Source organism: Mastigoproctus giganteus, chromosome 10 (assembly GCF_048544385.1).
Source record: "Mastigoproctus giganteus isolate SK-2022 chromosome 10, ASM4854438v1, whole genome shotgun sequence".
Lineage (NCBI taxonomy): Eukaryota > Metazoa > Arthropoda > Arachnida > Uropygi > Thelyphonidae > Mastigoproctus > Mastigoproctus giganteus.
In genome coordinates this window covers 154253150-154267309 of record NC_143584.1, presented here as the reverse complement: position 1 = coordinate 154267309, position 14160 = coordinate 154253150, and the positions used below count along the sequence as shown (strand labels likewise).

Genomic DNA, 14160 nt, shown 5'->3' with positions numbered 1-14160 from the left:
TAATTTGGTTCATCTTGAGCTTCGTCAGCATTTTCTTATTTCACTATTGCTGCCTGCAAGTCAATAAGTTCTTCATTAGATAATTCCTTCTCTTCTTCCTCTATTAACTCCTTCATGTTTTTGGCATCAACCTACAACTGAAGTAGCTCTGCAACCTTTACAATCTTATCTGTAAACTCTTCGTATGATTCGTCCTTCGAAGTCTTTTACGTGCCATGGGCATATTTTCTTCCATGTGCCATTTAAACAACTTTTAGTAATTTCTACCCAGGCCTTATTCATGTTTAAGATGGCGTGGTAAATATTGTAAGATTTCCAAAAGTCTCTTAATATAAAATTTTTCTCACTGTCTACTGCAGACAATGCCTGAGCAAATGTTGTGCAAAAATAGTATGCTTTTAAATTCAAAATAACACCCTGATCCATATGGTTGGATGAATGAAGTCACGTTTGGCAGTAGAAATATGATTCTCATGTTTGAAATGAAATCATCTAGATGCATAGGATGTCCAGGAGCATTATCTAATTGAAGCAAAATCTTGAAAGGAATGTCATTGTCTTTACAATATTTTTAAACCTTGGGAATGAAGCAGCATTTAAACCAATCCTCAAAGAGAGATATTGTTATCCATGCTGTCTGGTTCGATCGGAAATGCACGGGTAGGGTGGCTTTATTGATGCCCTTAAATGCATGAGGATTTCCAGAATGGTACACAAGCAGTGGTTTTAATCTGTAATCGCTTGCTGCATCAGCCCCAAGCAAGAGCGTGGCCCTTTTGACGCCTAGAAACCTGGCACTGTATTTTCCTCTTTGGCAATGTATGTTCGATCCGGCATTTTTTTCCAATATAGAGCAGTCTCGTCAACATTAAAAATTTGCTGCATCGAATAGCCATCTTCATCAATAATTTTTTCCAACACAACACAAAATTTCTCTGCAGCTGCAGAATTGGCACTGGCGACTTCACCACATACTTTAATGTTGTGGAAACCAATGCGATGCTGGAACCTTAATAGACTCAAGCATTGCGCCTGTTGCTTGCCATGAACTTGGTTTGGTGTTCGCCGTACTTATCCTTTATAAATATATCTTTATAAATATTTGTCGCTTTTGCTTGAATGGTCATTAGATTCAGGGGCACTTGTTTCTAAATCTGATTTTCCACCCATATTATAAACAGCTGTTCCATCTTCGATATAGCACCTGAATGCTGTTTTGTGATCACTGTTGATCTTAAGTACATTGATCCTTTGACATGTTCTTTCATATGTGCACTGTCCTTTAAAATAGTATTCACTTTTGAATCAGCGAGACCTAATTCCCTTGTAATAGATGACAAACCTCGTCCTGCATCATACTTCTTAATCATTTTCATCTTCATTTCTAAATCAATTTTGTTTCATTTCCTGGCACTACCACCACTTGCACTTTTCGTTGGTCGCTTTCCTTTCATCATTGCAATACGTAAATAGGAATGAAAAGAAGTTTCTGAAAATTTGCATTTCACCATAATAGTGTAAAAACCCAAACAATTGCAGTTATCGGTATTATCGCAAATGCAATAAGCTTGAATTTACTACCCGTTTATAATTAGATGCACTAACAGAAAAGCCCAATAAACCAGAAAGTGCAAATTGTTTTCATTGTTTTATGGTCATGACCTCCAGAAACGTGCTTTAGAAAAATATCACAAAGGCATTTAAAATTTATTCTTATAACGGGAACATATGATAATGATGAAAAAGTAGTGCAATTTTCATTATAAATATGACCTTTTAATAAATAGCTTTATTAAATAAATTTAATAATATTAATTTATTTTTTTTAATTTACTTTATTTAATAAATTTTAATTAATAAATATAAATAGCTTAGTAATATAGCGAAATTTTCAACTTCCAAGGACTTCGAACAAATAAAAAAAAAAACAATGTGTTATTGGGTTCATTCACATTATATTTTCATGATATCTCCATTTATTCCTATGGGATGTAAAATACATTTCCATGATTTTTTTTTTAAGTTTGCACCAGCCGGCAAAAACATACGTAAAGTTGAATTTCCGTAAGTTGAGTATTACGTAAGTCGGGGAGTTCCTGTATATGATCTGTACATCATATTAGTAAAATAATAAGAGGAGTTTACCTCAATATAATATGTAGAACACTTCCATATGATACCCTCCAGAAATTAAAACGGAAAAAACGAAAAAAAACGACAACTTACCGGTATATTAGAATAAAATATAAATAATTAAATAATCAATTTAACACAATTAAAAATCAAATTAACGCAATTAAAAATCAAATTAACGCAATTAAAAGAATCTAACGAAAATATTCAAAACGATTTTCCTAATTATTTTACTAATATTATTACCAACATAGAACATATTGAGTGTTACAGCTCTGATTCATACGATCTGTACATCATGCAGGAAATGAACACTTGAGTTAAAAAAAAAAACACCGCTCATTAGTTGGTTTTTTAAATATAGCTCTTTAAATCTATATTAAGTTTTGTATTGTACCTGTGCAAAACAGTATTAAGAAATACATTCAAAACCATTCAATGCAGTAGTCTGTTTTCTTCTCATGGAATTTTTTAAGAAATAGAGTAAACCCCCGCTATTCGCGGTATCTGTATTCGCGATCGCCGATTTAATATAAAATGAAACCTTAAAAAATGTGAATTTTAAAGTACCGTGAATATTTTCCGCCATAAAAAACATGGGCGTGGCTAAAATGATCTTTCCCGGCCAAAACAGCGCACAGTGGGTGGGGGTGGGGGGTGAAAAAATCGCGAGCGTGGATGTTTCTCGCTAATCCTTGTTCAGTATGTGTTACGCGTTTGTCATGGAAGGTTTCGTCGTTTGCTTTTAATTTATATGTTTATAAATTGAATAAATTTATCAATTTATAAATTGATATGCTTACAAAAATGATAAATCTACCGTTTTGCAGTGTAAAACAGACTTTTTCGAGTGTGTTAACGGAAGAAAGTGACTTTATTGTGGACAAGTTCTTTCTAACCGCTACAAAAATATGGCTACGAATAAAAAAAGAAATGTGAAAATATCAAAGAAGGTGATGACATTAGCGAATAAAATTGAGTTATTAGGCAAAATTTCGAATGGTGAAAGTGTCTCCTCAGTGGCAAAACATTATAAAATCAATGAGTCAACAGTACGATCAATCAAGAAATCGGAAGAAAAAAATCTGCCATAGTGTCTGTGAAAACGCGCTAATTGTTTCAAAAATTTGCTCTGTAACTCGTGATGTTAAATTATAAAAAATGGAAAAGGCTTTAAATCTACGGATAGAAGACCGAACTCAATATAAAATTCCGTTAAGTTCACTCATCATTCGCGAAAAGGCAAAACTCCTTTATCAACACTTTAGCGAAACTGGTGTATGCACTGGCGGGATTTTTTTTTTTGCTAGCAAGCAAAGGCGCTGGTTTGAAAGATTTGTTTGAAATTTCTAATAAATATTAGATTTAATATTAAATTGTTTCTTATTTTAATTTCGATGCCATATGCTTGCATTTCACTATGTACTGTCTTTGTACATAGTCATATTATGAAGGTACATATAATACATACATAGACAAAATTTTAGACTAGTTTTTCTTATATATTTCATACTTTGGAACGGAACCCCTTTATTACTATGGGAGCCATAACTCAGTATTCGCGACATTTCTCAGGAACATAACCCCCGCGAATAGCGGGGGTTTACTGTAATATAAGTAAACAACCTGGCCCATCCATTAACTAGTCAACATAAATTTATAGTTCATTCCAAAACTCAGTTGACCTTTTTTTATTTCTTCATTTATTCTTCCTACTCTTTGGAATTATTTTCATTCTTATGTACATCATGAAAATTACAATCCACATAAATTCATGTCCCACCTCAATAAGCAGCTTCTGTCTTTTCAAGCCACAGAATTTAGAGAACCTATGGTACTCTACCACAGCTGCTGGAATGAGTACAGAGAAGGGCAACAAGATTAGTGAATGGAACAAAGGGTTGCTCTTACGAAGAAAGGCTTAAGTTTTGCAAATTACAGTGTCTGGAGACTAGGCACCAGCGAGGTGATCTGATAGAGGTGTATAAAGCCTTGAATGGTTTGAGCATGCTCAATGCTGATGGGATTCTTCCTCTTGCTCAGAATAATCACCTGAGAGGGCATAAATTCCAATCGAGGAAAGACAGATGTAGGATAGATGTGCGGAAATTTGCCTTTAGCCATCGGGTGGTTGGTTGGTGGAACAGACTTCCATCCCTTGTCGTGGAAGTTGATAGACTAAATAAGTTTAAGGCTCAGCTGGACAGGTATTTCGAACGAACAGAGGGGTGAAGTGGAAGTGGTTATTTTTTATTTATTTATTTATTTTTATTTTTTTTGGCTGATGCTGCATAAGCTTGCTTTCTTGCATCAAATGCCTCTACTAATGCTAATGTTAGATGGCTGTGATCACAGTGTATTGATTTGGGATCTACTTAAAGATGTAACTACCATCAAAGATAAAGGGAAGGGTTCTTGGTTATGTGAAGGTGACTTCAGTGGTCTCAGACAGTTTTTGAATTTTATACAGTGAGACCAACTGATGATGTTCCCATCATCAAATTCTAAATGGGAAGCATTCTGGAATTAATCATAGAACTACTAGGCTTTTCATACCAACAAAGAAATACTTTTCTTCTAAAAAATTTTCTTCAAAAGGCCTAAATGGGTGTCAAATGAACTGACGAGACTCGTGGCAGAGAAGAAAAATGCATCAGATGCATATAAATTATCAGGTGACACAGAAGCCAATGGTAGATATAAACTAGTCTTTAATCAAATCACAAAGAGATTTAAGCAAGCCAAGGCAGATTATGAGAATTTTTTGGCAAAGGATGCAAAGATAAACAGCAAAGACTTCTTTATTTATGTAAACACTAGAAGGAAGGAGGTGAATCAAATTAGTCTACCTAATATCAATGGTTCGACGGTTGATAATCCTATTCAGGTTGCTGACAAACTGAATGAGTATTTTACATCTGCATTCATGCATGAGGAATTCTGTAGGGAAGTGGAGGCCAGAAGTTTATAAAACTCTAACAGGGAGCTAAATGATTTTGTAATAACTGATAAGAAAGTGGAAGAGAAATCGTTGAAGTTAAGCATAAAAAAGTTGCCCAGGATGGAAGGGATCTATCCGATTATATTAAGGGAGGTAGTCAAGGAAGTAAGCAAACCCTCAGCCATAATTATGAGAGTATCTTTCGATCCATGGTAGGTCCCTGCAGACTGGAGATGAGGGAATGTATTACCAAATGACAAAAGGGAATCAAAGGTGACAAGTAATTACAGAACTGTTAATTTAACTTCTGTTCCAGGGAAAATAATGGAGTCACTGGTAAAATAAGTAATGCAGGATCTCTAGACAAGGCTGCAGTTATACTTCAGACACAGCATGCATTTGTTAAGGGGAAGTCTTGACTGACCAATCTGATTGGATAGTATATGATGTGGTCACAAAGAAACTGGATGCAAAAAATAATTTTGATATTACATACTTGAATTTCAGGAAAGCTTTTGATAATGTTACACATAAAATACTGTTGTACAAATTGGAGCAGTATGAATTAAGGGCAAGTTGCTGCTATGGATAAAGGGATGGTTGAGTGGGATAAGATAGAGTGGTAATCAATGGACACTGTTCTTCATGGACTAATGCTATTAGTGGAATCCTCCAGTGTTCAGTGTTGGGCCCATTAGTATTTCTATATTATCAATGATACTGATGAAGGCATATCAGGATTAATGTCCAAGTTTGCAGATGATACAAAGGTTGGCTGAGTGGTTAATGACAGGATCCAGAAAAGTTGGGCAGGTAGGCTTAGAAATGGCAATTGAAGTTTAACAATGGCAACTGACAAATTCAGAGTACTGCATATAGGTAGCAATAACCCCAGAGTAACATACCAACTGTCACCTACTACACTCAGGGTAGTGGAAAATGAAAAAGACCTGGGGTTAATTTTGCAGTTGAATATGAAGTTCTCTGAGCAATGCAGACAGAGCAAGATTACAGTGTCAATGACCCTCCTAACTTAAGGCTGTTCAGGGATGAAGCATATGCAATAAATTGAATAATAATAATAAGGAATTTTGATAGCAGGGATAAGAAGGTGATTATCCCATTGTATAAGGCCACATCTTGAGTACCATATACAGATCTGGAGGCTTCATTTTAGGAAGGATGTAGGGCTGCTGGAATGAGTGCAGATAAGGGCAATGAGATTGGTAAGGGAAACAAAGATGATGCTCTTACCAAGAAAGGCTTCAGTTCTGCAAATTGTGTCTGGTGGCTTACACACCTGCGAGACAATTTGATTGAAGTGTTTCGAGGTGATCTGATTGATGTGCTTAAGGCTTTTAATGGATTGAGCAAATTCAATGCTGGTGGGATTCTTCCCCTAGCTCGGGCTACACACATAAAGGGGGAAGGGCACAAATTCCAATTGAGGAAGGACAGTTGTAGAATAGACTTTGCCTTTAGCCAGTGGGTGGTTGATTGCTGGAACAAACTTCCATCTGATGTTGTGGAAGTTGATAGCTTAAATAAATGCAAGGAAGAACTAGAAAAACTATTGGAGGGAATGAGCAGGTGAAACCAGAAGTGTCTTTTTTTTTTTTATAGCTGATGCTGCATAAGGTTGCTTTCATTCATCATTTGCCACTTTACCCACACTAATGCTAATGCTAAATTTTTCAGATTTTATAACACCACTTATTTTTGGCACTAATTATCAATTTATTTGCTGAACATGATGATAGTGACTTCCAATCTCAAACTTATATACCCTTATCTTCAACTATTTAAGATAAAGGTACATGCAGGGTTTGGATTGGAAATGATCAACATAACCAATGCTATTTTTAATTGCATAATGCCAAACACTGATTATGAAAGTGATGTATGCCATTTCTTCTTAAAATCAATATATTTTTTTAACCGTTGAACTCATTTTTATTTTTTTAGATTTATTGCCTAGTGTCCATTTTATACCTGCACTATTGATCAAGAAGACTCTGGCATGTGATATACTTATTTATTCTAAATAAATACATGGCCTTACATTATCTCTCAGCCAATCTCCTGTCCAAAGGCCCAAATGTTGAGGAAAGTATAATACTTACTACAGTTTTCTGATGGCATAAAGCATTTTCCACAGTCAGGAAATCTGCAATGTATGAGCATCACACAGGATAACCTTCAACCTCCCAAAACAAAGGTTTGGTGACTGCAACTACCATTTATGAATTTGTTGCATGCCTGTTTATATTATGGGAATAAGCCTTGAGTTTGAAATTCAGTAATAAATAAAGGAACACCATATCCAAGCCCTCATAAGTAGATTAGAATTCTGGAGTGACTGGGTAATATACTTTCTCCTTTTGTAACTTTTAACCTTCTCAATCTTGTAATTTCTGCTTCTCATTCTATTAGAAAAAGAGGGCTGAGAAGTACTCTTTTTATTTTTGTTTCCTAGCATTTTGCTTGTACACTTTCAGTGGAATTCACAGTTAACAGGAAGTCAAATGATTCTGCTCAATACAAAATAAATGAGGAAGACTTTAGTCCTTGAATTCAAATTACTATATATCTAGCTTCCTAGTAATGAGGTGCAAATCAGCAGTGAAATGGCAAGCAGAGGAAATGGTTAAAGTTTACCATAAGTTGGATATAGTAATCAATCTAGAACCTGGTTTTGGTGTGTTCCTGTATTTATTAGGATCTCAAACTTGATATTTATGGCCAAGCCACAGATAAGGCAAGGGTCTTGGACTTGAGGATTATGACCAAAGAATAAGAGCATATGTATAACTAATGTTGTACAAAGTTTATGAGATTTTAGCACATGCATTTTATTTTTAGTTGAATGCCTTTTTTGTGAATAGACTGTTTATGATTTCAAGGTTGTTAACAAACTAATTAAATGGAGTACCAAGTCACTACATGTCAAGAAACTAAGGCAAGTTTGAAAAGCTTATCCAGCACAACTTCAAATATTTCATTTCTAGAATATTTTAACTCTGTAAAGAGCAATTTTACTTGTTTTGTAAAATTACTCCAAGAAATTAAATTTAAAGAAAATTAAGGATAAACTGGAATTCTTTTCTAATTTTGTTTCTTAAAGATAAATTGGAATTGTTTTTGGAATTCTGTTTATCACCTGTGGCAGCCTTCTGTAACAAGTTCTAAGAAACAGAAATTTAAAAGCAATGAAATGTTGAAGTCTCTATGTTTATAATATATAAAAAATAAAAATAAAAAACATTCAAATAGAAGGACTAATACTGGGACATTTATTTTTTATTTGTTTTTATTTTTAATTTGTAAATAATTCCAGCATATTTTACGAACCTGCAGTGTAAATGTAGAGAAACCAAACATGGTAAAAGTCTGCACAGAGGTGTGAATGTATTGTAGTGTAATATCATGGTGTGTTGTTCATGTTGTGTGATTGCCCTCTTAGCCCAGGGGGCCCACAGAAAACTGTAAGCCCCTCATTACAATCCTTGGCACACATGGAGCTGGACCAACTCAAAGTTGAACCGTGTCTTATGTATGGGAACACTTGGAACATGAGTTCAACTCCACTACCTGAGTTAGATAACCAAATACTCTGCTTGCACCTTCACACTGGTGGGACTGTTACTAACCTTGGTAATTCTCCCCACATGTAATCCTTCACTCCTTGGCCATTTAAATACACATTATGGAGGTTGTTCTGAAATAAATTAATGCCTCCAAATTTTTCCTCTGATATCACTGCAGGTATGCCAATTTAAACTTCATTTTACATAATTCAAGTCTTTCAGAATTTATATTTATTTTTCCAAATTTCACCATCGCTTTGTATACATTTTCCAAAGTTCTAAAACCACACCTGCATTCACCTTCATAAAAGTTACTGTCAGCCTCAAGAGTCACTTCTTTATGGCTGCAATGACAGCAGTATCAGTGGTGAAGTGTTCCCATGAAGGCCATCCTTCATAAGATTAAACAGGTGAGGGTCTGTGGTGCAAGGTTGCAACTGTGTATACAGAGGATGTGACAGAACAATCTACCCAAATTCCACAATGGTTGCCCATGTTGGGACGTTGATATGGGATATCCCATTGTCATGCTGAAAGAGAAATATTCCTTTTTTTTCTGCTCTCAGTCTTGCAATTTACGTCTTTCAGTTCTCCATTGCTTACACAGAGCAAGCAGAATTAGCTGTGTCCCCTACCCCTATTCCATGTAATTGACTAGGATAATTCCTCTAATGTCCAAAAAACCAGAAAAGTTGAATTTTCCAGTGGACAGCAGGGCCTTTAATTTCTTATTTGTTGGCAAATTATTGTGCTTCCACTCTACAGACTGCTACTCTGACTCCAGCTGATAATGGTTTATCCAGGTTTCATCTCCAGTGATGATGCTCTCTCAAAACCATCATCAATAGTCACATACTGCCTGGAAGGCAGGCGCAAGACTGCGCTTTCTTCCCCCTTTTGATTTGGTGTTAGCATTCATTGAAACCCACTTGCCACACAATTTCTTGTATCTCACATTGTCCAGAATTGATTTCAATGCATTAAAGCCTATTCCCACTTCTATAACATATCAAATCTTAATGTGTCAGTCTTCATTAATCAGTTTATCCGATCTCTGCTCACTCTATGCCGTCACTGCAATTTAAGGATGGCTTTACCTTCACATGCCCTACAAATCACGACCACCATCATAACATCTAACCCACCAACTAACTGTGATCATATCAATTGGCATCACCCCAGAAATGTTCTTCAAACATTGGTGAATCTCAAATGAGCACAATTTTCAAAAACTAATGCAGCATTGAAACTTGCAGGATATTGTGAGCAACATTTAAATTTTTACCTGATACCAATACATTTTGTATGCAACATTACACAATTTTACATAGTTGAAGTCTTTAAGTACTATTCACCACCATTTTGTACACATTTTCCCCACTGGTGAACCACACCTAGATTATACAATCAAAAAAAAAATTGAGGCATTAGTTTTGAAGTGGCTTTCATATACTACAAACACAGCAAATTAACAAAAAAGAAAATGGATCAATATTTTATAATGGGATAAAATATTTTACTGATCTGATAATTGCATGATCATAACTCAAAGAGTGAGTGAAGATTAAGCACCAATTCAGCATTCCGATGAACTGACATGAGGGCTTGAGGAACAGGGTTGTTGCCCTCAAAGGAAAAGAGAGGAACCATAAAGTACTCAGCAATCCAGTAAAATGTTGGAGACTACATTCATGCATCACACAACACAACGTTATCCTCCAGAGCTGAATGCTCTGGCTCCACACGAGACAGCTGTTGTTTGCAATTCTATTGTCAGGGAAATGGAAAATACAGTTGATTCCGGTTAATTGGGACTAGTGCATTTTGGCCTGATTAAGGCGGCTCCAATTATCTGAAGTTCCACGTAAAAAAAGTTAAAAATACAATGGACCCCCGCTTTACAATTGATTCACCGTACAATCAAATCACGTTACGATAAAGTACTGTTCACTGTACGATGTGCAGTAAGCACCGGTCATTGTAAATTTGTGAATTGAATTTTAATTCTATTAAACAGCGATTCTAATTAGCGAAAATAGGAGGAATATTATCCACAGCTATAAAAGTAAAGATAATTAAGCACAAATTTACCTTGTTACCTTACCAATTAAAAAATGAAATGATACGTGAAAATCGGAAGAATATATGTGATAATCGGAATAATTAATACGTACTGTAATATGTACATACTAACTAGTTGACATTTTTGTTCACTGACATTTGTGGGTAGTATAGTATCTTTTGTATAGCGGCTTCAGGAACATAAGTTCATCTCTGCCTGACATTTGTGAGTGGAGGTTAAAATTTAAAACAGTAAAATGATAAGGAATCAATGACAAAGAACACGGCACACACAAATTGCAAGTAACAAGATATGCGCAAGTGAGAACGGAGTAACAATTTTACGAAGCTTTAAAAATAGGAATGAAGAGAAGATTCTGAAAATTAATTTTTTTTTTATATGATTGAAGATTCCATGGAAGTGTAAGCACATTTCACCATAATAACGCACAGAATTCCAGCTGTCGGTATTATCGCAAATTCAATAAGATCGAGTTTACTATTCGTTTAAGATAGATTGCACTAACAGAAAAGCCCAATAAACAGGTGACTGCTAATTGTTTTTATTGTTTTATGGTTGTGACCTCCATAAATCCGACCGAACCATGTTGTCCCAATTAAACGAAGTAAATCCTGGCTATTTTCTCGATTGGGTTCTGTTTTTTAAGATTTGCCCCAAATAAATTGGCTGCCCCGATAACCGGTGGCCCAAATAACTGGAATCCACTGTATATTTTATAAAAATAATAGGTGGAATAGAACCAAAATATGTCTGAATGGGGCAAAAGTTGGCGATGTAGAGCAGTCATCATCTTTTAAGAGCACAAAAGGTGATTTGTTGCACGTGTTGGTAATAACAATATTAAGAGTAGGGGATCGGAGACTTATTTAATAAGTACAGGGCAACATTGAGAAAAAGTCATGAATTAGGATTAAATTTGATGGAATACATTTAAATAGAAGGGATGAAATAATATTTGCTGATACTATCAAGGCACTGTTAGGTGTAATGGTAAACTGCTAGTTTGGAGAATATACACAGACTAATAGATTAACAGCAGCCGTAGGCAGAGGTGTGAGTGATTCTTACACTGTTTACACTGGAACATGCAGCATTAAGAATCAGCAGATAAAAACACTGCTAGGTGGCAGTGATCACAGTGTACTGATGTGGCATTTACTTAAAGATATAACTGCTGTCAAGGGAAAATAGAAAGGTTTTTACTTTTAAAGGTAACTACAATGATCTCTGACAATTTTTAAAATCTGTTCAGTGTGACCAATTCAGAGCAACAAATTATCAACAGCAAATTCTAATTGGGAAGTAATTTAGAAGATACTAGGTTTTTTTATACCAACTAAGAGTTACTGTTCAAAGCTGAGAACTAAATGGATATCAGATGAACTAATTAGACTTATCATAGGAAAGAAAAATATGTGGGGTGCATATAAATCATCAGGTGTGGTTATCAATGGACATGCTCTTCTTGGACTAACATTATTAGCATAGTACCCAGTGTTTAGTGAAATGCCTATTGTTTTTACTATATTTATTAATGATACTGATGAATGCATATAGGCCTTAATGTCTAAGTTTGTAGATGATACAAAGGTTGGCAGGATGGTTAATGACAGTAATCAAGGTATGCTACTGCAATTAGATCTAGAAAAATTATGCAGATTGACTGAGAAATGGTTACTAAGTTTTACACTGACAAATTAAAGTTACTGCATATGGGTAACTTTAATTCCAGAATAACATACCAACTCATTGTAGTGGAGAATGAAAAAGACTTGGAAATAACTGTACAATTAAACACAAAGTTCTCTGAGTAGTGAAGATAGGGTGCTATCACAGCTCATGGGGTTTTGTGAATGATATAGAGGAATTTTGCCAGCAGTTTTGCCAAGAAAAACCTAAGCACTTTAATAGTGCTTAGGTTTTTCTTGTTATCACAAATTTTCAAACACCTACTCATTAAAGTTTTGAAATTAACTGTTTTAATTTTTGTGAGTAATTCGATACAGAGCTTTGACATGCCTGCCATTCTCCCCACCACCTGAATCTCAAGAATAAACCTGGAAGATGTACTGCAGCTCATCTGGACTGCTCACTGACACCTAATTCACTTAATCAGTTGGAAACAGCAATTACATAAGAGTGGTGACTGATTTCCCAACTACTTATTGTAATTTAATTTCACTCAAGCATTACAGGTGCAAAACATGTTGGCAGTTGCTGAGGACCATACAACTTATATATAGTCATTATCCGTGCACATGGCAGACACAATGTGACAAAAACTGTTCCAACAAGGATATGCAGCACTAGTAGTGACATATGATGCAAGAAAGCAAACTTATACTGCAAAAAAAAAAAAAAAAAACCCATACACACATCCCATTTCCCTCCAAAAGTTTGTCTAGTTCTTCCTTGAATTTATTTAAGTTATTAACCTCCACAACAAAATGACATATAGAAGTTTGTTCCAGCAATCAACCAGTTGCTGGCTAAAGGCAAATTTCTGCACATCTATTCTGCAACCATCTTTCCTCAATTTGAATTTATGCACCTTCAAGAGTGCAATCTGAACAAGAGGAATAATCCCATCAGCATTGAGCTTGCTCCACCCATTCAAAGCCTTAAACACCTCAATCAGATAAAGTAAATAACTGCTGTATCTTATTACTTTTAAACAGCTGTTGTACTTGTAAATCTCTGGGCTAGACCAGGATGTGGAAGTTCCTGTCCTGTAAACTTACTTCCCTGCAAAAAATATTAGCAATTATATAATTGAAAATTTCACAGTTCCTTACCTCAATGCTTCCACAATCACATTCCTCTCCTTCTTCCACTACCCCATTTCCACAAGAATGAAATTCCAGCTTAAAAAGAAAAATGAAATATAATATCAATCTCTAGTTTATGATTTTCACAGATTTTAAAATGAATGTCTCTCATGTTTCTTTTCAAACTATTTAATTTTCTTTATGCTTTCAATGGGATATTCAAATTCAGTAAGATTAATATGATGTCGAACGGAAACTTGATTCCGGGACTTTTCCATGATATTCATGATACTTTCTAATTAAATATTTAGAATTCTGAAATTGTGGATTGCAGTACATAGCAGGAAATTTTAGGATTCATTTCAAGAAAATTTCCAATTAAAATGCTAGATGTAGCCTACAGTGAATCATTTCATATAAATTAGTTAAAACTTACTGTATATAAAACAAAATCAACTTAGTGCTACCAATGAAATTATGCAATATGATAATGAAGTTCTGTTAGCAGTGCAAAGAGGCTGCCAGATGGGATAAAGTGGTGATTATTTCTTTAAATGAGGGCTATTTGAAAAGTAAGGTAACATTTTTTTTAAACATAAAGCAATCAAAAACAACACATAAAGGAAGCCACTTAAGTGCACTATTTTT

The 14160-nt window shown here is 35.0% G+C and overlaps 1 protein-coding gene across 1 annotated transcript in view; it reads right to left on the bottom strand.

Moving 5' to 3' along the window:
* LOC150079395 (disintegrin and metalloproteinase domain-containing protein 11-like) overlaps positions 1 to 14160 on the bottom strand; it is a 445660-nt gene that overhangs the window by 208922 nt on the left and 222578 nt on the right. Inside the window, exon 17 of the mRNA XM_090383050.1 lies at positions 13540 to 13608. Coding sequence (XP_090239176.1) covers positions 13540 to 13608 — 69 coding nt within the window. The remainder of the gene's footprint in view (positions 1 to 13539; positions 13609 to 14160) is intronic.